The sequence below is a fragment of the Mercenaria mercenaria genome, chromosome 3 (assembly GCF_021730395.1).
Source record: "Mercenaria mercenaria strain notata chromosome 3, MADL_Memer_1, whole genome shotgun sequence".
In the NCBI taxonomy this organism is placed as follows: domain Eukaryota; kingdom Metazoa; phylum Mollusca; class Bivalvia; order Venerida; family Veneridae; genus Mercenaria; species Mercenaria mercenaria.
Window position 1 is genome coordinate 101,382,914 of NC_069363.1, and position 24,576 is coordinate 101,407,489.

Sequence of the window (24,576 nt, forward strand, 5' to 3'; positions counted from 1 at the left end):
TCATCCAGGTAAACAATTTACAAAATTTTCTTTAGCAACAATATGTCAAAATATCAGCATCTTATTTGATTACAATCATAAGTTATAATTTCCCTTTGAATTACATGTGATATATATATATATATATATATATATATATATATATATATATATATATATATATATATATCGTAAAATTATAAAATGACTTCACACGCTCGCTTAGTTTTTCTTAAATTTTAATATAAAAGTCACAAACTAGTTTCGCCGTGAATGGCTCATCAGTGTGTCTAAATATATAACAATAAGAGAAAGGGAATTTTCTTTTTTATTTCTTTTTTATTTGTTATATATATATATGTATATATATATATATATATAGAGAGAGAGAGAGAGAGAGAGAGAGAGAGAGAGAGAGAGTATATATTCTAGAAAGTTTTGAACATGTATGTCAAATATGTCAAAGAAGTGCCACTGCTGAGAAGCTTTTGGGACCCAAAGTAACGATAATTGAGCCGCACCATGAGAAAACCAACATAGTGGCTTTGCGACCAGCATGGATGCACAGGTTGGTCTGGATCCATGCTGGTCGCAAAGCCACTATGTTTGTTTTCTCATGGCGCGGCTCAATTAGTATTTATTTAAAACAGCTTGTTGATAAAAGGTCTGTGTAAGAAACTGGTTGGCAGACCAATAAATACTCGACTTTAGAACTAATAAACTGAGGGGAAATGTGTTTTGGTCGAGTTGTCTGGAATTTAGTGGTACAATAATAAGATTTCTGTCAGCCAAACTGTTTGTTCTCCTTCAGGTGTGCACTTGTTAACATGAGGACAAATTGTCGGTACGTTTTTGTCTTTGTTGACAGGCAGACACTATGTCATGTTGTAGAAAGGTTTAGTGAACGTTTTTGCAGGGTACACCTTGATTTTCTTCTTTTGTTGAACATTTAATTCATTAAATTAATTTAAAGGTTAATTTATGATAATAGGCGCACTTAGTATGCGTTTAGGATGGTTAGTGCTCAGAGTTGACTTTTTGTTTCTTTTTCAAAGAAGTACATTTTTGCGTACTTCATGTACGTGTGGCTTCATTTTGTTGTCCTGTAGTTCACTCGCAAACCTCAGTACTTTTTGTACTTTAGCATTTAACTAATAAAAATTATGTAAATATGTCATTGAATGATATTTCAGATTGTAGATATGTGAACGTCTCGGCTAATCCTATCATATTGTTTGAAAAAAGTCTTCTAGAAAATACCCTACAAATTTGGAGTGCATTCTAGTAAAATAGAAATAGAAAAAGTGGAAACACCACAGGTCGCTCAACACGACAAAAATGAAAATGTTGCAAGCTCGGTTTGATTGAGCCTGTTCATGGACGGTAGTGGAAATGCATGCTACCGTCCACGCCCTCTAGTCCCGGGTTGAGCAGAACTAAACATTACACATGCTACAAGTACAAAAACAAATTAGAGACATTCGCAGACGTGTTCATACTGCGGTGAACATGGAACCTTCAATGATACACTTGTGTGTAATTCCATGATAAGCGGCGTATGGTCCCCAGTTAAAATTATGGGCTTGCCCTAAACGAGAAAACACAGGGCAGAACTAAACAAACTGGAATTTAGAAAGGGGATCTGAGGTTATGGAGCCTGCATATCACAGAAACTGCCAAAAGACAAAATTAAAAAGCAGGCACCATATCTAAGGGGTGATTATACAAAACCTAAAGCTATAAAAGCGGGAGTATTAGAACCACCCAGGCCGAAATGTTCAAATTCAGAAACTAAACAGTACCAATAACACGACATACAAGTCGTGCTGTACGATCTGAGAAGATCGAAATATAACAGCCCTGATTGAATGTAGACTCATTCTGTCTTTATTTTGTTGGGTGTAATCATTTAACTCATTATATTGATTTTTCAGTAAATGGTTTTACCTTTATATGTCTTCGGTATAATAAAATAAATATGTTTTCTTCACAAATCATAAGTGTTTTTACAGTAAAAGTGCTTGTCTTTTGGTGATACGAAACCTTGGATAGTCAATCTAGTCCAATATAAGTTACCCAAAGCCTACTTAGTTATCATGTCTGCTCCGTTTTAACTGACGGCAAATCCGTACAAACGTGTCGATGAATATTATATGCATGTCTTTATTTTCAAACGTATTAGGCATTTTTCTCAGTGATATATAACTAGTAAAAATGATTACATTTATTTCATCATGTTTTAATTTATTTTCATATGTGAATAATGTCACGCTTAATCAATTCTTTTGATTGAATATAATTATATAAGATAAGTAAAACTGAACTAAATTTTCTTTTCAAATGTCCTTGATGCTTTCACATTTTTAGGTGCTAGTTAAGTTTGTTATGTAAATATGGACGTAATCCAGTCACTGAACTCTCAGATGCATTGAATATAATATTCTTTGTCAAAGTAGATGCACCTAATGATATCGCTAACCCCAGTACTTTTTTATACTTAAGCATAATGCACTATTAGAAAACTAATGTAAATTTGTCATGGAATGATATTTCAGAAAAAAGATATGTGAACGTCTCGGCTAAACCTATCATATTACATGGAAAAAGTCTTAAGAAAATACCCTACAGTATCGGAGTGCATTCTAGTAAAGACTCCTGTCATTATTTTTCAGGGGCTGATATAAGAAAGGACTTGACCGAGTACGCACCATGATTATATGATTGAATATAAAACTAAAAGCTAAGAAAATCATCAATTTATCTTTATGTTTTTTATGAAGAAAAACAAACAGCAATGCCTGTCATGTTGAACGGCATATGTTTTGAAGTGTTGTGTTATTTATTTACATTTGAATGTGTGCATCTCAAATCATACGGGTTTTTACAGTAAAAGTGCCTGTCTTTTGGTGATACGAAAAAGTGGGTTAGTTAAGTCCAATATAAGTTATCCAAAGTCTACATAAATATCGTGTCTGCTCCATTTTAACCGATGGCAAGTCCGTACAAACGTGTCTCAATTAATTATTTTATGCATGTCGTATTCTGATATAACTGAAAAGAAAAAATGCTTATATTTATTTAATCATGTTTTCGTTTATTTTCTCATGTGAATAATGTAATACTTAATGCTTTAGATTGAATATAATTATATAAGATATAAAACTGAACTAAACTTTCTTTTCACATGTCCTTGATGTTTTCATTTTCTTCAGTGCTTGTTGATTTTGTTATGCAAATATGGACGTAATCCAGTCACTGAACTCGCAGATGTATTGAATATGATATTCCCTATCAAGGAGATGCACTTAATTAAATCGTATATATGAGCCGTGCCATGAGAAAACGAACATAGTGGGTTTGCGACCAGCATGGATCCAGACCAGCCTGCGCATCCGCCCAGTCTGGTCAGGATCCATGCTGTTTGCTAACAGTTTCTCCAATTCAAATAGGCTTTAAAAGCGAACAGCATGGATCCTGACCAGACTGCGCGGATGCGCAGGCTGGTCTGGATCCATGCTGGTCGCAAACCCACTATGTTCGTTTTCTCATGGCGCGGCTCATATGCTGTTTGGTATTCAAAAATTTAAATTCCATTTGATCTATATTCTATATCTAAAACTTCTTTAATGTAAATCTGTATGCCATGAATTAGTAATATCATTCTTATGTAATTGAGATGAGCCTTTTAAATTTTAAAGAGACATGCCTGCAAACGCTCTTCAGTATAATAGTATTATTATGCAAATAGAAATTATCATAAAATATCAGAAAACTAATTTCTACCAATGAGGGTTGCATGCAGTGGTAAGTATTTACAAATTTTATTTTAAAGAATCCATTTTCTTTGAGTACTATAAGTTTGCAAATGATTTTAAAGAAGTTTTTGAACCGCGAAATTGAAAACTGAACATTAAGAGAGAATAGTATTCAGATTCCACAGACTTTTTAATACGTAACATTGTGCCAATGCTACAAAAGCATATCAGATCTCCAGATAGCCATATGCTAGAATGTCGAATGCAATTTATATCTTCCTACAGCCTGTGTTGCGTTTGTGTCATATGAAACACGTAAGTGAATCTTAGTTTGTGTTTCTTCACTGAATTGAAAACAGATGAACAGCAATGGCAGAAATGTCATCAACATATGCATTAATAGTATAAGTATTTGAAATATGCACAAGTCGGCATAAGAGCCTTTACACAAAAGCGGACAGTAAAACGCAAAAAAAAAATCCTTCGTTCTGCAAACATTTGGAACAAACGAATACAACAGCTGTCCTCTCTATAAAGTTTACAATCTTCTAGAAACATGTTTCTAAAACAGTTGTGATGTTTTAAGGTAAAAATAATATGACACTTGAAAAGCATTTCATTAAGAAGAAAAAAAATGATATGTACGTGTACAATTTCAGTCTGAAATAAATAAATAAATAAATAAATGAATAAATAAATCTAACATGATCAGCGAATAACCTACATACATGTAGAGCAAAATCTATCTCGGGTTATTCTGCAATAAACCACTCGCGTGCAATGACGTCATCCGATCTAGGTGAGAAGCACGCCGTAAAAAGTAGTTACCATTTTTTCTAACACTGTTGATACTAGTATGTCGTGTTAGAATCGAAATAATAAGTTCCCAAGTGTGATTTATCGTAGAATAACCCGACTTTTTCGTTCTTATGCGAAACAATATATCACTCAGGCCTACGGCCTTCGTGATATATTCTTACGCATACGAACTCAAAACTCGGGTTATTTAAGAAATAATAAGTTCCCAAACGTCGTTTATCGTAGCATAACCCGAGTGTTGAGTTCTTATGCGTAAGAATATATCACGAAGGCCGTAGACCTGAGTTTTGAGTTCTTATGCGTAAGAATATATCACGAAGGCCGTAGGCCTGAGTGATACATTTTTTTCGCATAAGAACGAAATACTCGGGTTATTCTACGATAAATCACACTTGGGAACTTATTATTTCGATTCTGACACGACATTCTAGTATCAACAATGTTAGAAAAAAAGGTAACTACTTTTTACGACCGTGCTACGGTCCTGAATCGGATGACGTCATTGCACGTGAGTGGTTTATTGCAGAATAACCCGAGATAGATTTTGCTCTACATGTATGTATGTTATTTGCTGGTCGTGTTAGAATCTACGATAAACCACTTATTATTTCTTAAATAGATTAATTAATGAAATGAAACGTTGTAGCGGTTATCTTGTGGATTGGTGGAACTAACCCCGAACATTGTTCACTCTAAGAGACATAAATTCAGCAAGGGTGATTAAAAATGCATCAAATTTTCCCCTTGAATGCTCTCATATATAAAATAGTACAGACTTGTAATACATTTTAACTCTTCAACCAATGTGAGCAGACCGTTATATACAACATGTAATTCAAAAGGAAATTAAAACATGAGATTGATTTGAACCTATTCGCAAGTTATAAAAGTGGGCTGCATTTGGTATTTAATGACCTTTTACAAGGTATGAACAGATTTGTAAAAGTAAGACTAATTAATCACAACGATTAAAAATTGCTTGAGGAATTTATACTCGTAGGTGTCACTTTAATTTTACAATTTGAAATACATACATGTACATTGAGATCTACTTTCGGTAGTATCCCAACAATAGAATTTGTTCAAACTTTGTATATGAACACAGTTTCATGTTAGAAACAGAAAAATGCAAAAACAATCATAGGTCACCGTGCTTGTTTAGGAGTCTTGTGCACTTAAAACTGGATTTTCTTCAAATTTGCATATTTAAGGGCAGATAACTCCTGAACAAGCATGGTGACCTATGATTGTTTCTTTCATAATTCTGTTCCTAACATGACACTGTGTTCATATACAAAGTTTGAACAAATTCTATTATTGGGATTTTTTTACCCAAAACTGCCGCAATCGTCCTTAACATAGTTCTGTCCAGACTTTTAAGACAATTAAATGGGCAAGAAAGTTATGATAGTGTCCTTGTTCATAATTAAAACTGATTTGAAACATTTAGGCCATATAGAACGTTCAAGCTGTTCAGATATTCAAAATAAAATAAAGCATATGTCGCTTGAGTTTCGCACAGCTTGTTAGTGTTACATTTAACACGTTTCTTTCTTAACTTTATTTGATAAAGTCCCCAGAATTCTTTTTTAATCATTCGAAATTGATAGCGCATCATGTACTTTCCGTTGAGGTTGAGAACTATAATACTTTATAGACTATAGTGTCTTTAAGTAGACCAGTAACCCCCTTATATGTTGAATATTGCGAATACTAAAATATAACCAGGATAAATGCCGGAAAAGCAAAGCAACATTAAAAGAACAACATCTAACATAGATTGTATGCATGTGTACACAACTGTATACACATAAACGTGAATAAAAGCTGAATGAAGTACCGGTAATGAGACATATATGTAACACATACACAAACATATACATAAAGCAGGATCACTGCAGGGCACCGGTGGCAAAACCACAACTCTGGAGTTTTAACCGTTTCATCGATTTATTCTCCACTTTATACGTTCGGTAAGGGACTAATTTGTGAACACTTTTATTTCGCGACAGTAGCACTGTTAAGAGTTTTTTCTCCAGAGTTTTTATATAAAAAAATCGTTCTCCCATTAAATGTCTAGAAGTAGGTGCAAAACCTCATTTACAGATCAAAGCTGTAACCTTCTGTAAAATTTCTAAACCACGTGTTACACAGGTATGTTTGTCTCCTTGATATAGCCTGTAGGTGAAGGTCAAGGCCAAGTTAAGGTAGGTTAACATGTGGTAACGGGAAGATGAAACCATTTGCAACCGTTTTTATGAACTGTACTCTTTTTGTACCTGTCTCTACAGCTATCAGTAGGTGTTAGTTTCTGTCTGTTGTTTTCCTATCAATATCCCATTTGTAAGGGTAATGACATCTTATTAATATTCAATTTTTCCGTGACATTATCCATGTGTAAAGTAGGAATAACAAGAAACATCATTGAATGCACATCCCCCACCAAAACCGCATGGCAGAAAAGACCATATTTAATAAGGTTGTAACTTTCATTGGATGACATTTACCTTTTTCGGAATCAGCTTTATGTTAATGCGCTGAAACGTGCTGGATTGCATCAACTGGCTATAGCGAAAATCGTAATAAATGCCAGCTAAATTTACTAACAATACTGATTTGGCTTTAAAGCGACATGATTGACAGACGTTAATAATTGTTAGGCTTACAAGGCATTGTATTTGCTTTATCTGTTACCATAGCATTCCATTGTTCCCTTGCACTTGGAACTATAGGCTGGATATAGTAATTTATCATTATAAAATTGGACAAACAATTGTCGGCACATTAATAATGTTCGTGGTGTTTCTATAAACCATTGTATTTTTAGTTGTATAATATCATTTTAGATTCTAATTGTTTGCTTATCAAGGTTTCTTTATAAAACCTGTTTAGAACATCAAAATTGATACTTCTGTATCAGGTTTTAAACAATATTCTAACTGTAATTTTAATTTGATCAGCTCGGAGCCAAATTGTCGGTCGGTCTGTAAATTAAACCTTACTGAATTGTCTGGGATATTTAATGGTTCTGTTAAGATATCCGTTAAACAAAACCGGCAACTATATTTCTGGCGTGACTATGAACATTAGACACTTTGCCGCAGTTGACATGCCAAGGTGTAAAATAGTGTACTGATTTTTAGTGTTGGTATACCTAGATTTTTTTCCTTCTGCTTTTAATATATATATATATATATGATAATGAACCCACAATATGATTTTAAAATCGTAAGTACTTATGGTTGTCTTTAACCTAATAGTTATCCATGCTCATTTTCATGTTACTTTATTGTTTGTCCTATTATGTACAGCCTTACTCATTATAAAGTGTTAAAGTCCTTATGAGTGATATTTTAGAATGCCATAACTTCAGCATGACACTGCAACCTGTTACAGTAGTTAAAAAATAACTCCTTCTTTTTTCTGCAATTTATGGGTCTGGCTAATGATGCCAATGATAAACAAACGTGTAATAAAAGGAAGCACATGATCAATTTATATTATTGTTATCCGGAAACACAAACAACGATGTAAATTTCTATGTTACGTCATTTTTCGTTCTGTTTTGTTTATAACACAAAATATCTGAAAGAAACAATATGTATCATATATGTCTTGTAATAAAGCATTTGCATTTACATTAAATTTCATATGAATAAAAACAACTGTACAGTTTAAAGATGTTTTTGAATGCTGTCCCGTAACCATGCCAATGAACTTTTAGGATACGTTTAGATGTGTGCTTTCTATAGGTGTATGCATATTCTTTCTTGACATTTGACTCCGCTATAAAATGCTTATTTAATTGTATAATGATACTTTTGTAAAGGGCATTATGCCATAGATAATTCTCAAATTTGAATGTAACTACATAAAATTAGTATAACGGAACTAAAGTTTCTATTTTACATGCCTTTGGAGTGTTCATTTTGATTTCGTTGTGTAAATTTATATGCATGTATTGCAGTCACTGACTGCTCCGATACAGCATACGTAATTATGTTAGTCCCTCTCAAAGTGTTTGTTTTTAAGCTAGACTGATCATCAAGCAGTTACAAGACGTTTAAAGTCCGCATATGTCCATCCAAGCCTTATTTGTTTCAGTAAGACCAAAGTTATATAAAGCATATTCCGTTTTGATTTTCGCTCAAGCTTAATTTGATTTTGTTCTTTTAAAAATTGAAAACTGTTATGGTTAGAAGGAGTCTTCTCAGATCGTTCAGCACGACTTTTATGTCGTGTTACTGGTACTGTTTAGTTTCTCAGCATGAACATTTCGGCCTGGGTGGTTCCAATACTCCCGCTTTCATAGCTTTGGGTATTGTTTAATCACCCCTTGGATATGGTGCCTGCTCTTTAATTTTGTCTTTTGGCTGTTCCTGTGATATGCAGGCTCCATAACCTCAGATCCCCTTTCTAAATTCCAGTTTGTTTAGTTCTGCTCATTGTTTTCTCGTTAGGGCAAGCCCATTATTTTAACTGGGGACCATACGCCGCTTTTCATGGAATTACACGCTAGTGTAGCATTGAAGGTTCCATGTGCACCGCATTATGAACACATCTGCTGATGTCTCTAATTGTTTTTTTTTTGTACTTTTAGCATGGTAAATGTTGAGTTCTGCTCAACCCGGGGCTAGAGGGCGTGGACGGTAGCATGCATTTCCACTACCGTCCATGAACAGGCTCAATCAAACCGAGCCTGCAACATTTTTTGTTTTTGTTGTGTTGAGCGACCTGTGGAGTTTCCATTTTTTCTATTTTATATTTTATCCAGAAAAGTTTACTTAAAAGTTTAGCATGCTTTAAGCTATTTGAAACATAATGGTTATAATATGTCTCATCAGTCTTGTTACTTTTAATCGAATTTCTAGCTATTCTAAGTTTAGAGACTTTTTCTCTTTTTAAGCCAAATTTAGTAACACGAAGAAAAAAAAAGCGGATAGGCCTTGAATGTGTTTTTTTTTGTCGAAATATCTCGATTAGTAATGATACAATTATCGTGATTTTGCAAACAGAACGGACTTGTTTTCTTTCGAGCGCCCACTTGTTAACGTGAGGACAAATTGTCGGTACGTTTTTGTTTTAGTTGACAAGCAGACAGTATGTCATGTTGCATAAAGGTTTACCGAACGTTTTTGCGGGGTACACCTAAATGTTTTTGTTTCTTCTATGGATAAAATTTAATTCACTAAATTAATTTAAAGGTTAATTTATGATAATTAGGTCGTTAAGTATGCGTTTAGGATACATTATTGCTTACAATTGTCATGTTGCTTTTCTTTGAAAGCTTTTTCTCCGAACACTATCCACGTCTTGCTTTATTTTCTGTTCTGTAGTGCACACAGCAACACTAATCTTCCGTTCTCGAACATTATAAACTAAGTACGAATCTAAATTTGATCTTAAATGATATTTTAGAATGCCGCGCCTTTAACATGTCACACTTGTAATAAGAATTAGTGCATTTCCTGCAACGAGTGATATTCAATAAAAACACGGAAATGTGCTTTCATTTCTTCCCGTATCATAAAAAATCGACAAAACTCTTATATCATATCTTCCTTGGACAAATAATTGGAACTTATGGCAACGTCATGTGACGTCATTCGACCCAAATTTGTCTCTTCCTACTTTTCATTCGACAAAAAGATATAGATGTCATTGGCTTAGCTTTCAAGCTACAATTTCTTAAATCGAGTGAACATTTACGTGAAACATCAATGCTATGCGAATAACTTAAAGTTATAAATCTGACATAATTAAAATGTTAAACAGTTATTTTATGTTTGTCATCGCTTGAATATGAGAGTTGAATTGAGATATGCTATAACATTTTGTGGTCAAGAAAAGAGACAAATGCTATATTGCATAAAGTTCAAGAGGCAATGGCTGAAAACTTCATTTTATCGGTGGTATAAGAGGTGTAAAAGTGGCAAGGAGAATATCGCTGACGCATCGCAATCCAGACGTCCAAAACAAGAAACGTTCTGTCAAATTTCGGAAATTAGAGAGCATGTCCATCACAGTTTATTGTCTCCTTTCATCAATTTTACTGGAACATTATTTGAACAATGGCGAGAACACTTAATCACTGTTGATCACAAGTTGATTAATTTTGTTTGGTACGGACAGTGTCACAGCGACGCTGGACCGCTTTAGTGATAGTGGCGTTGTCTTAGAAATGGTAAATAAAAAGTGTTCATGCTCTGAAATCTTATATTAAGTACTAATATTTAAAGAAATATGAACTTAAGAGCAAGGACATGTGAATATAAAATGTGTTTGAGTTTTAATAATTTTATTCAAAAACGTTCAATCCAGAACATGTTTTTTTTTATATACATGTACACAGAAATAATCTATTACATATGTATATAAATATAATCAGTTTTCAGTGATAAATCACGAAGGAAAATGCTTACAGACTTGAAAAGAAGTTTGAAAATGAAGACATACATACAAAGTTCCTTGACACGTTACAAAGGCTTGACTTCGGTTACAACAGAGCTGACATAATACTTTCAAATTTAACTTTCTGGTTAAAACATGTTTATACACTCGGAATATGCTACTGTAGAAACGTATAACTTGTATATCATGCTCGTGTAAAATTAAAATAAAAACTACACACACTCAACATTACTAGAAAAGATTAACTGACGAGGTCCACACTTTTAAGTCGTACATATTTATAATAGGCCTCCTTTATATACAGAAAATTCGAGCTAGGGGTGTTTAAAAATACTGGAAAACGTGTTGTAATATCTTTATCTCTGTCTCTATTGTATTGAAATCTAAAACTATGATACAATACTACAAAATCAACAGTGACTATGTTCTAAAATACGAACGATTATAAAGTAAAAAGTCTGCGTATTTAAGTTGACAAATTAATAAAGTAAAAAAGAAGGAAGATAAAACAAAAAGATAAACGGATACAGATATGAAAAATCAAAATGGTTTAAGGATAAAATACTGTTTTAAGCTTTTATATGAAGAATCTCGGTAAGTTTGCAAAGTGTTGTAAAATTATGTATGTCCAGTAATGTTTATTGTTCCATGCTGTTCTCTAGTTACTTGTTCAATGTATATCAGGTTATGGCACAACGTTGATTTAATTGTATGTGACGTTTCCAGGGAATACGTTCTCCATTTTATCAAACTTTTGAAAGTAGCCAGTAATGTGGTTACTCTAATCCGTAGAGAGAGAGAGAGAGAGAGAGAGAGAGAGAGAGAGGGAGAGTCTGAAAAGCTCCATTTGTCATACATCGCGGATTTAGTCTTTGGCAAAAACTTATGTCGCACTGTCTCCTGATGTCTTATGTCTCTACGGAATGGTCTTGTAGAGCGGTATAGGTGTGGGTCAGAATTTTATACTGTACTCCATTTTATTGGTATTAAAACTAATGGATTTCGGACTCCTTCAGCACAAATGTAATCTGTCTATGGTGGGACGTCCTATTGAAAAGACATCTTGTACCGTTACGTGTGATAATGCGAGCTTCTGAGGTAGAAGATGTAAAGTTTCATTGAGCGAACATATGTTACACAGTACTACTCCCTTTCTCATAGATTATGCAATTATTTTAGAACGAATTCCACAACATTGCTAATTTTAATAATTTTAGATGAATAATATAATTAAAATATGACAAAGACAACTGCATTATTTTGAGTTTTAAAAAGAAGTGACTAATGAATGTGTACTTTTGTCTTCTATGAAACCCATCAGATAAATTGTGAAACGTCGAGATCAACCACAATGCTACAATATGTAAGACAACTGTTTTAACTAGATGTGGTCAAAAAAGCTTACAAGTTTTCTTCCCGATTTGCCTAAAATATAAATTCACATAAATTAAAAATACATCTTTACTCTTATGTCAAAGCGTGCGGTCCGATCTGTAGCCAGCAATTTTGAAGGAAGTTAAAGTTGAAGATTGATTCAAGCCAATTCATAATGTGTAAAAAGTTGGATGCGTGACCTTTTTTTACATGTACAAAACGTTTAGTAACAACACTTGGGCTAATTTATCATTCCACTTTTTAAAATCTATTACAGAAGAACTCTTTGCACGTAGGTGTGACTTTAAACATACAATGCACTGTCATACGTGTGTAGTGGGGTCCATGAAATCCTAGGTTGAACGCTACAAAATCAAATGTAAGCCGACGAAGGTGTTGTCACAAGTAGTCCAGGAGTATCGTATTTTCTTTACTCTCCTGGGTCGTAGTGTGTGTTTGTAGAGTTATATGATAAAGCTGCGTGTTCATTCGTATGCTTGATAAAAAAAATGAAGCGTAAGAATTTTGGATCCCGGAAAGGTTCCAGAAAGAATAGAAAAGGAGTTAATTTAGGGGTTGTTGTAAGGAGTACTTTCAGAAGTCATCTAAGTATACTGACTATCTTATTCCCATTAAAGAAGGGGAAAAACCCGAACGGATGTAAAGTTTTGTCTGACCCGTCCTTGCAGTCTGGAAGAAAACTGAGTTACTAGTTTTAAAATTCATAAAGCTGAAGTAGACAAGTCGTTTTACAGGCTTCTGGTAAAACTAAGATTTCAACTTTCCTCGCATTAGCGTTTATAACAGAGGCACTTGCTGTACCGTCGCTATCACTATAAGCAGCCAATAGAATGTACATGTATGGCGACATCTGTAACAGCGACTGGCAAATGTTACGTCCACACTGTAACTGTTACCATCAAAATTTTGATCAAAGTTGCAAAAGGTTTTTTATTCTGTCCGGGTCCTGTGCGAGTTCAGTGTAAAAACTTTTAAAACGTGATGAAAAAACATATAGAATATAGTTTGTGACTTTTACGACAACCTTAATAGTAACTATTATAGTAATGATGTAATAGCAAATAAGTTCTGATTTAAACTGTAACTGTAACCTAACAATGATATAAATGTTCCTTATGCTCCTTCGAGAGCACCCGGCTCTCTACTGTACAACATGCAAGTATTTTTAAATAACTTTAAAAACTAAATATTTGAATACATTTATGAAACTTCGCTTATAGTATCTGTAATCTTGAAACTAGATAAAACATATTGCACTTTTAATGAGAAAAAGATGCTTTGTTCCATTCCAATCTTGTGGTGCAAAAAGATTTGTCAAAAATATTAAACTGCGGTTTTTTTTACTTTCACCACAGACTAATCTACAAGCATGTCACGATTGTAAAACCTTAATTACAGAAGGAAAAAATCTTTCAACCCCAAGACTGATGAGTAATGTGGGGACATATTAAACGAAAGACAAAACGATATTAAGAATACAAATTATCTCCATATATGGGCAATGTTAAGTGTCATTATAAATGCAAATTTTATTCGCCAGTAATTACACAAAACACACTTATCTAAACTATTACTGAAAAGGTTTCTTTTTTTTTCTTATTGTTCTTAAACGAATTTATTCTATATTTTAAGTCAGAATTAAACTGGTTCAGAATACAAATTACACAATTAAATTTAAATTACTGAAAATCATTGCAATTTTATTGAAGCGTGCCTGCTTGAACAATTTACTTGTAAGACGCACATTCCATCTAATAACTGATTTGAACGAACACGGTAATGGCGTATTGACCTTTACGTAGCTGCAAGGTAGAATGGGCAAGAAGAACAAAATAGCAAGAGAGAAGCTCTAACAACAATGAACAATTATTGAGATCAGAGTTCTTAATATGCCTTTCCCGTTTTGGGCGGAGAGAAACATAAATTATGCTACCTTCCCTCAACACTCTTAGCATTGGAGTGCGTGTTCTTTAGTATCCCCTGCTCCTATGTTTATGTCGGGTATCGTGATTTTTCCAAAATATCCAAATGAGGCATTCATTTATTTATTTAGATATCTGCTTTGCTTTCCCCTTCGTAAGAACAAAACCGATCAATCTGCCGTCTTTGCTTTGCGGTTCACGTGGCTGACAGATCCAAACAAATTATAAAATGATGCAACATATGTGTTCTAGCAAGACAATCGCACGAACAGGTGCATGTATGTCTTACTAAAATAAGGCATTCATTTTCCAGGCTAATGACTTTTTTGTCTTACATTTCAGGAACACCACCACCGGACGAAGTGATATTTCACTGGTACGTGGTAGGAGTGTCGGTTGCCATGGTGATTGTGATGATATCAGCAGTGTTTGTTGTAGCATATTTCATGTGGAGGCGGCGGCTTGTTTTTATGCTGAAGATAGTACACTACTTCCAACACTATGAGGAGGACGGTGAGTTACCACGTACTTTCTTCTGAAAATGTTCTTAACTACGAGTCCAACACTGTCTGATATACGGATACTCTGTCCATGTGACAATTGATCTCAATAATACTTTGTACAGTATTCCGTATTGATAATTTCTCCGAGTCGAACGAAACAACGAATAAATGTAAATGATAGAAACAATTTTATAATGGAAAAGGGGTTTGTTACTAACGATGGCAAGGTCATTTATTAGCGATGGTAAAACGTGCATGTTTACAGATGCGATTGAAACGTGAAAAGAGGAGAGAGAAAAACGTTCAACTTGACATAGTTTCAAATGTTAAGCATCTGCGCAGTAATTATCTGGGGAAATGTTAATTTGTGGTTGAGAGGAAATCATAAACAGCCTCTCTGTTACACGTAACCATTCCTTAAAGGTTACTTAATGTCACGACAGTAAAAAATATATTGTTATGAAGTTATTTTCTACAGTTATTAATGAAGACAAAAGGAGTTATCCAGCCATACACAAAAACTCGTTAATGTTACGTTTACATAAACTGCATCTTGTATATGCAGTAAATTTCATATTTTCAAAGTAGTATACTGTTAAATAGACTGTAAATATAAAAAAGTATTGGAAATGGTCTTTTTTTATTTTATATATTTACAAAATTAAATTTATGTTTCACAGCATATGCCTTTGGTTAGTCGCCTAGGGCTATGAAAAGATGTGCAGCTCTGCATAAATATGCGACTAATGCATGTAACAAACGCAAATCTAGTAAAGTTAACTAAGTTTAGATTGCCGATGACTCAGAAAAAAAAAACACCTCTAGTCTCAAACAGAACAAAGAAAAGGAAATGCCTTTTCCCTGCACAAACAGTACCCCCTTTGTGCAACGATATCTTGCGTGAAATGTTAAGCTGACATTTGGAACACCGTTTAACCTTCTTAGAATGCAAATTCTATTTAGAAAGAAACAAACATGTGCAATAAATTTATGGAATGTGTCAAATATGTAATTTAGAAATCAAAAGGCGTTTCAGACATACGCTTAAAATGACCTTAAATAAAACTTAAAATTCATTTTCTTGATAATTTCTTAGAAGAAAATATTAATCATATCTAGAAATACTGTAGATTTGGAAATATTGGCAATGTTTTTTTTTCGCGAATCATGCCAGTCGCGATTTCAAAATATTCGTAGTTGGTAGTTGGTTAAAAAGCTCATTCAGAGCATATATTGTATTGTCATATGTCTTGCCGACTTATCTTATATTTTTGTATGTTAGTCGTGGATATTCAATAAGTTAAAATCTGCTAAATGCCCTTAAACAACACTCGCGTTCCGCGAATTCTTAACACCGCGAATAAGATTGTTACCCATGAAATCGCTAAAAAGAGCATATACGAAAGTTACTCGATCTACAATAATATACTTACAGACATTTAAAGGCAATGCACCTAAAGCATTATATTTTGTTGAGGAACATATCAAAACAATGATGAATATTACTTGGTACACATAGGTCATATTCCTTACTGAAAAGAGAGACATTCGTCTTAAAATAAGACAAACTGAGCGTAGTGTAAGTGTGAAATTACATGTCCACTATAATCAACGTCTAAATACTGACATGTGTGCTTTTTGATGTGACACCACATAAAGCTTTGACTATGACAGAGAAAAATGAAAAGAAAACATGTTTACAACAGGACAGTGCTCCCTTTTATTTTATCCTAAAAGCGTGTAATAAAGTAACATTACATTGCATAAAACAAAAGGGTGACATTCAAACTGCGGTTTTTTTTATTTTCATATATCACACGTTATAACAATAAATAATATTTTAAAGTGCAATGACATCATAATTAAAATTTATTGTTATACCTATAAAATCAAGAAATTTTGACAATAAAGTTGTAAGTACACAAATCTAACTGTATACATGATATAGTTATCATTTTTCTTATACTGATAGCAAACATTTCTTCTTTTCTTGCTTACAATGATGGTATGCTGGTCTTCCCAATTTAGTCTAGACAAGTATGCAATTTCCATCTTAACTTAGCAGCTGCTATGCCTCTGTTGTATAGTGCAGAACTTCAGGGAAATTGTCGGTTCTTTGAGCCATCCTTGCTGTAATGATAGAATGAGAAAATATGTTATCTGAAAATAAAAATGCTGTTCGATTACAACGAATTATTCAATGAATTTTTCAAGAGATAAAAAGATTATATTAATATTTACATTCTTTATCTTTAAAATACACCTCCAGATATAAAATTTCTTTATCAACATAGATTGCTGCCATTCCAAAGCAATGACCATATCACATCATATATACGTCTGGCTGAGAATCAGTATTCACATAGACGTTTAAAGATATAGTATGCGCATTTTACACAAAAAATATTTTGTTATTAAATTTAGAAAATCCTCATCAAATGTATTTAACTTAGATAAATATACAAAATAACTGTGAATGTAGAACTGCATTCTCTATAAAATGTCCAGAAGTAATGTTTGGTTCAGTCGCTTAAATACTGCCTGTTTATTAGCAGAAGTACGAATTCATGCTGTGAGTTATATACATTTATTGAGTGTGTACTAATTTATTCCTACGTGTAGTTTTTTTTAGTACATGTATATACAAACTTGTTTATTTCGTGTTGACGTTGATAATGTATAGTTTTTTGCTTTTTTTTTTCAAATATGAAATTTGGGCATGATCTAACTTTTAAGATTTACTGTAAAACCCGATAACCGGACATAATTATGCTAATTGATACAATCTTAATTTTTAATAAAAAAATTAGATAAGTTGATGAAGGCAATACTGTATATCTACAAGGCATAATTTGTGTGTATGTTTCTATTTACAGACGGGAAGGAATATGACGCCTTTGTCTCCTACAAGTCCTGTCCTAGAGACGAACAGTTTGTCCTCCATCAGCTGTTTCCTAAACTAGAGGGTGAATACAACTTTAAACTCTGTATGCACTTCAGAGATTTCTTACCAGGAGAAGGTAATTATCAGTTAATCTCTTACTTCTGTTTCACAGTCTTTGCTCTTTGTGATAGTTAAAAGCAGAGTAATTATGCAATATTTATCATGGATACAAAACGTATTAAAATGTGTGTTGAAAGTTCACTGTTACAGAGGCTTGGCAACAAGCCATAAAACATCTTTGTGATGATTTCATAGGACACCATAAACTTCTTAATGAGCTAAGTATGACACTTTCCTGCTAGTTTCAAGCCATGTCACTTGCCCTTCACTGCTGTGACTTGGAAACCTCGCTTGGCCTGTAAAATTCTTTCATGCAAGGAAGCAGTCCATGTTTCTTCGGAAGGTTGATGGTTCTACCCAGGTGCCCGCTTATGCCTGAAATAATACATGAAGAAACGACTGGGTTTTTTCCCTCTTCTCCCAAGCTCCTCTCCACCATGAAAGGCTGAAAGATCGACTTATGACCTATAGTTGTGTCAGTTTGACGTTTAGCCCAATAAAAACAATGCAAAAAAAAAAATCAAGTCATATTCTATTATCAGTGCAAAAGTACATTCTGCGTTTCATTTTAACAGTGATATAAAAAAAAATAGAATATATATTATGAACGTCTGTACCAAGACTTGGCTGCAACCTGCTCTGAAATAACTTGGTACTTGAATCAAAATTACTCATTTTATTTTTATTTTTAATTACAGCTATTGCAAACAACATTGTGTCGGCAATAGAAAGCAGCCGTCGGACGATAATGATTCTGTCGCCGGAGTACGTCCAGTCGGAGTGGTGCCGCATGGAGTATCAGAAAGCACAGCACGAGATGCTCAAGCTAAAACACAAAATCATCCCAGTCGTACTTGCAGACCTCTCAGAGGTCAAGAACATTGACAAAAACCTAAAATCTATCATGAACAGTGTCACTTATCTAGAATGGCCTGGACAAGAGAACACTAAAAAGGCTGAAAGGTTTTGGAAAAAACTGGAACTCTCATTACCGAAGAAATCATCACAGCCCTGTTCACAGTCAGACTCGGTCCCGTCTGATTCATTCAAAGAGCCTGTTCCAGAAAGTACTATGACGTCATCAGAGCTAGTTCCCTCTAGTGCTACAAACTCTCCCATTTCACCTGGTCGTGATACAATATGTCGGTCAAGAGCCGAATCACCTACACCATCTTCAGAACTTACGGATAATAACTCACCAAGATTTCAGAAAAATAAACGAAAAGACTTCAAACATTTTATGGATAAGCTGGTTCGAACCAAGTTGTTCAGTAGACAGGATAGCAACAGTAGTCAAGCTGACCTCGTGGATGACGACACGGTGGCTTCTCGAAGTAGTTGTGGTTCGGTATCAGAAAGCACGCTTAGTGAAAGCACTGAGTCTATATGTTCTACTCCTGACACTGGACATGTATTCCTGAATGAAATAAATGAGGATATAGAAGCAAATGCTTTTATACCTTCTGTACATAGTGATACGGATTTAAGAATAGTTAAAGGACATTCACTAGATCGAAATACAAAACGATATTTTGATAGACGTCGAAGAATTAGTGAAAAGTTAAAACCAAGTAAAAGAAATAAAGAGTGTCTTGTTAGCTCAGTTTGTGAGAAGGATCATTGTGAGGGAGTTCAGTGTTCAAATTGTACGAAATTCTGCGAAAACAAAACACATTGCTATGAAAGAAATTCACAAGAATTTCTTAACAAAGGTTTCGAAGATGATACAAAAGACAATATTGAATGTGATTATTGTTTGTATGAACGGAATCGGTCAGATAATAATAGAATCCGCATATCTGCAGTTGATGGCAGTGACCAGCTCCGAATACAAAGATTGTCACGTGACAATTCTTCATGTCCATATTGTGATCACGTGATTAGCCGATCTCAGCCTTATAGAGGTAGTGTTAAACAACATAAAGATGCTCAAAATTTTGAAATTATGATACAAAAGCGGAAACGCAATGCATCTCTTCCACGAAACTACAAGAGAAGCACTATACAAAATCGAGATGGTACCTTAAATACTCGAGACTTACGTGCAGGTACTCATGTAAAGAAAAGTGAAAATAGTGAAAACAGTTATTATATCGACGTTTGTGAGGACGTTTGAAAAAAAAGTAAAATACGTATATACCAAACTTAGGTAGCCGCAAAAACATGTTTCTTTCATTCACGGTCACTATAAGCGTGAGAGATGTCAAAGCAAGACAACAGTTTTGGATCCCGAAGGATTTGGGAAACCCATGAGTGTACGCAATACATTGCAAATAGAGCTAGCTTTGAGATATAAACATATTTCAATCCTCCCTCTTTTCGTGACAACATATGCAATGAACATATAAAGGAGATACAAAAACAAATTAAGAGAGGTAAAAGGGTTGGGCAACAAGTTCATCTAACATTAGTAATTCGGTCCGTCTCCGAAGGTATATCTAAAGAAAAATTTGTATTACTGATTGCATTGTATTCTCATGGACAATTGACAAAAGTTATTTGGAATAAAAAAGTTACGACGCTAAGCGAAGTGAGAGAGAACAGTGTGGAAAAAGAAATGAAAATGGGAGAAAACAATGTGGGAAATAAAAATGAGCTCATTACAGAAATTAAGCTTATGTAAGATAGACCGAGAGAGAGGGAGAGTCCGAAGTCCTGGGTCATAAATCGGGGAGGGGTGTTTGGGGAGGGGGAATCGTTCAGCTAATACTTTAGCAGCAAGCAGGTATCCTTACGAAACGATATCTATGTTTGATATATTTTTGTACTTTTAAAAGTGTTAGTGAATTTTCTTCCTCGGTATAATTTTCGTTACCAAAGTATTTAGTGGATGGAAAATACACACTAGGTATATATGCAGAGCTCACATGTATGTATGTGGAGCTCACATGTATATTATGTAGAGCTTACGGGTATATATGTAGAGCTCACAATTACATTATATGTTATAATAATACTCTTGAAGAAACTGCGTTAATACTACCCACTTTTCGTTCAACGTTGTTCATATAAACTAATATTCTACAAAATCATAGCTGAATATTCGTGAAATTAACATAATTATGCTACATTCTTCTTGTGATTTAATACGGTTTTATTATCTTTTTATAGCACGATTAAGATGTTGCACATTATGGCAAGCATTGTGTAAATGTCGCACGCATAACTTTATTTAAGCATGTGTCATGATGACTGTATTTCCACACGAAAATATATATATTTGTTTTTTCTTTTCGTGTTATGTTTTATATTTAAATATTTGTCTTGAAATGTTAAAGGGGCATTGTTTGTATTTTACCTGTTTCAATGCATGTTTTCGAACTTTGTATGTTGTCTAAATATATAAATCAAAGACAATTTTGACAGAATTTATATACTTAATACATTCAGATAACGTGCTTTAGTGAATTTTAATATGTTAATATTTTTTAAAAGTGATCACATGTCTAATAGGTTATTGTATTATAATCAAATTTGTTATGCAATATGAATATCTAAATAATGTTTATTAACATTTGTATACTTTATATATTTATAATGATATCTTTTATAGATAATGCATATTTTATACAATTGTATCTTGCTTAAAGTAATAACTTGGAAAGTGAAGGTCGCGCGTTTTTTTTTTAATTGATGGCGTTTGAAAGTAATTGCCTGTGTAAATTAGCAATTAAAGTTTTGTTACTTCATCTTTTTTCATTAACCTGAATTTGATAGAAAAAAACGGCGTAAGACAGAAAATAGTGGGCGTTGCCTATGTTTTATGTTAATTAGTCACATTGATTATAACAGATAGCTGGTGTTGTCCGTGAGTGTTTTATGTACATTTACTTAATAATGACAATGGCGTCATTTCATACAAAATTCAGTTCGGTCATAATCTGTGGTTATAAATCTTTCATAATGTAAGAACAATAGACAACAATGCTTCATACAAATTATAATATTTATCATTTTACCAAATTGTGATTACTTTTTATGGCTCGTGTATATCTGTTCGTTTTTCTTTGTTTTATTTTTTAACGTTTCTTGCGTTTTATAAACTTTTTATGGCAGTTTAATTTCTTGTTTTTTCTTCTTATCAGATTGTATGTATGGCAATAATTATATACTTATCTGTTACTCCAATAAAATGCAGAAATACGTATCTCGTTTTGTCTTTTCTCATTAGAGATGAGTTGTAATGTAAAATGTATGGTACCACTGGCAAACTTACAAACTTTCAAACGTAAGAACGTTTACAAAAAAATCAAACATCGCAAAACAATATTATATCAGAAATGTTTTATGAGAATGATATTATACAATTATTGGCATTGATAGATACGTTCTCATATTGACCGACCCTAAAAGGCAACAATCGTTTTATTACCAAATACAACGTTTCATAGGTTATTTGAGAAAACTCTCATCATTTAGAGCGGTTGGTAATTTTTCCGGTATTAAATTTTGCAGGACGTCTTCTTGCTGTGACGTTAGGTTTGGCTCCGCCTACGAGTCAAGGAGAGGAGTTTTTAAATTTTGAAAAACAATTGCCATGAATCTGGAGACATACATACCTCATTAATACAATTGCTGCATTATATAATAAATGAATTGCAGTTTACCAGACCTCGCAAAATAGCAGTAAATATAAATTTTGTACAAGTTTCACTTTAATTTCAATTTGTTTACAATACACAACTTGCTCCCGTTGTGACAGAAATTGTAAATCGATCACTGCTATCTGGTGTGTTCCCTGAGGAATGGAAAAGTGCTGTGATAAAACCTTTGTTAAAGAAGAAAGGTCTCCCACTTGAACTGCAAAACTATAGCCCGGTGTCAAATTTAACATTCCTCTTCAAAAATTCATGAAAAAGCTGCACTAAACCAAATCAATAAGCATACTGAGGCTAACAATCTCCTCCCAGCTTACCAAAGTGCCTATAGAAAATATCATGTGGTTGAAACAGCAATGGTCAAAATGTATAATGATGTTTTGGAAACCATAGATGAAAATCAAGTAACAATCGTGGCCATGATCGACTTGAGTGCAGCGTTCGATACCATCGATATCCCGATACTGATTCAAATCCTTCAAGATGAATTTGGTATACATAGCACTCCCTTGAAATGGATAGAATCTTATCTCACGAACAGAACAATGAAAGTTTTAGTCGAACAGTCAGCATCTGACACGGAGCCATTGAGGTTTGGTGTCCCGCAGGGTTCTTTTGCCGGACCCGTGATCTTTACCCTGTATATATCGGCTCTCAACCGAGTGGTGCAGAAATATCCAGCCGATCTCTATGGATACGCGGATGGTCACAAGATTGCATTTAAAATCCAAGCGGGAAATTCTCAAAATGAGACAACTGTTCTTCAACAATTCGACAGTTGTCTCAATGAAATCATAAAATGGATGACAACCTTTGAACTGAAAATGAATCAATCTAAAACTGAAATAATTATGTATGGAACCAGACAGCAGTTAGCGAAATTGAACATCACAAGTGTAAACGTTGGTGGGTGTAACGTAAAATGCGTCGATCATGTCAGAGACCTGGGTGTAACTATGACCAATACACTCAACTTTGACCATCACGTCCAGAAAAAGTGTCAGATACTCATGGGCAGTTACGAAACCTTAGGGCTATACGGAAACATCTCACACAAAAGTCAGCTGAATCATTAGTGCATGGATTGGTTCATTCTCACATAGACTTCTGCAACAGTTTATTTACCGAAATTCCAGCCTACCAAATCAACAAACTACAGCGAGTCCAAAATCATGCCGCTAGAGTAGTCATGAATGCTTCCTACGAACAGCCAAGTGCTGAACTTCTGAAAAAATTACGCTGGCTTCCAGTTAAGGCTTGAGTCATGTTCAAAGTCCTAGTAATAGTCTTCCGTGTCATCAATGGTACAGCTACAGTATATCTGAGGGAAATGTTTGTACCTACTCGACACCTAGTCGGCGAACAAAATTAGCAGACAGATCTATGGCCGTCGCAAGGGCGTAACCAGGGGGTGCGACGGGTGCGATCGCACCCCACATTTTCGGCAAAGCTTGCATTATTCATTACACCAAAATACCCTTAAACATCGAATCTTTGAATTTTTCGGCTCGCTACGCTCGCAAATTTACATATATTTACTACTTTTGACACTGTAATTTTTGTATAAAGTCTGTTTATGACCGTCTATATCTCAAACGATCAACGGATTGGGCCCCGGCAGCTTTTGTATAGATTTTTAGTTTTTTACCTAATGTTTCAATATTGAATCTGGCGATTTTACAGAAGGTTCGATCCATGTATCTATCAATACAGAGGACTGTTATTACAACCATCATACATTTAAATTGATCGGCTATAATTGACACACCTTCATCAAAGGAAACTCGAGCTCAGAAGTCTTATTTACTGAAAGTGCGAAACGACTAGTGAATATGGATTAGATGCTGACATTCGGTCCATGTATCTATCAATACAGAGGACTGTTATTACAACCGTCATACATTTAAATTGATCGGCTATAAATGACACACCTTCATCAAAGGAAACTCGAGCTCAGAAGTCTTATGTACAGAAAGTGCGAAACGACTAGTGAATATGGATTAGGTGCTGATATGACAAATGCATTACTGTATAAGTGTTTGTTTTTATTATGGATTTCATACGAGTACTAGATCTAGCCTTATGAGTAATTAATCTAACATAAGTGATTCTGCATTTTTCACATGAAACTGCACATGAAATCAAATTTTAAAGCTGTGCCTTTTCCTTTCTGTATACTTTTAATCATAG

At 34.1% G+C, this 24,576-nt stretch overlaps 1 protein-coding gene across 1 annotated transcript in view; it reads left to right on the top strand.

Moving 5' to 3' along the window:
• Window positions 1-21,933, top strand: part of LOC123523822 (uncharacterized) — a 33,058-nt gene extending 11,125 nt beyond the window's left edge. The window contains exons 2-4 of the mRNA XM_045301529.2: window positions 14,624-14,794; window positions 17,661-17,804; window positions 18,487-21,933. Of these exons, the coding sequence (XP_045157464.2) occupies window positions 14,624-14,794; window positions 17,661-17,804; window positions 18,487-19,904 (1,733 nt within the window). The 3' untranslated portion in view covers window positions 19,905-21,933. The remainder of the gene's footprint in view (window positions 1-14,623; window positions 14,795-17,660; window positions 17,805-18,486) is intronic.
• The last annotated feature ends 2,643 nt before the right edge of the window (window positions 21,934-24,576 follow it).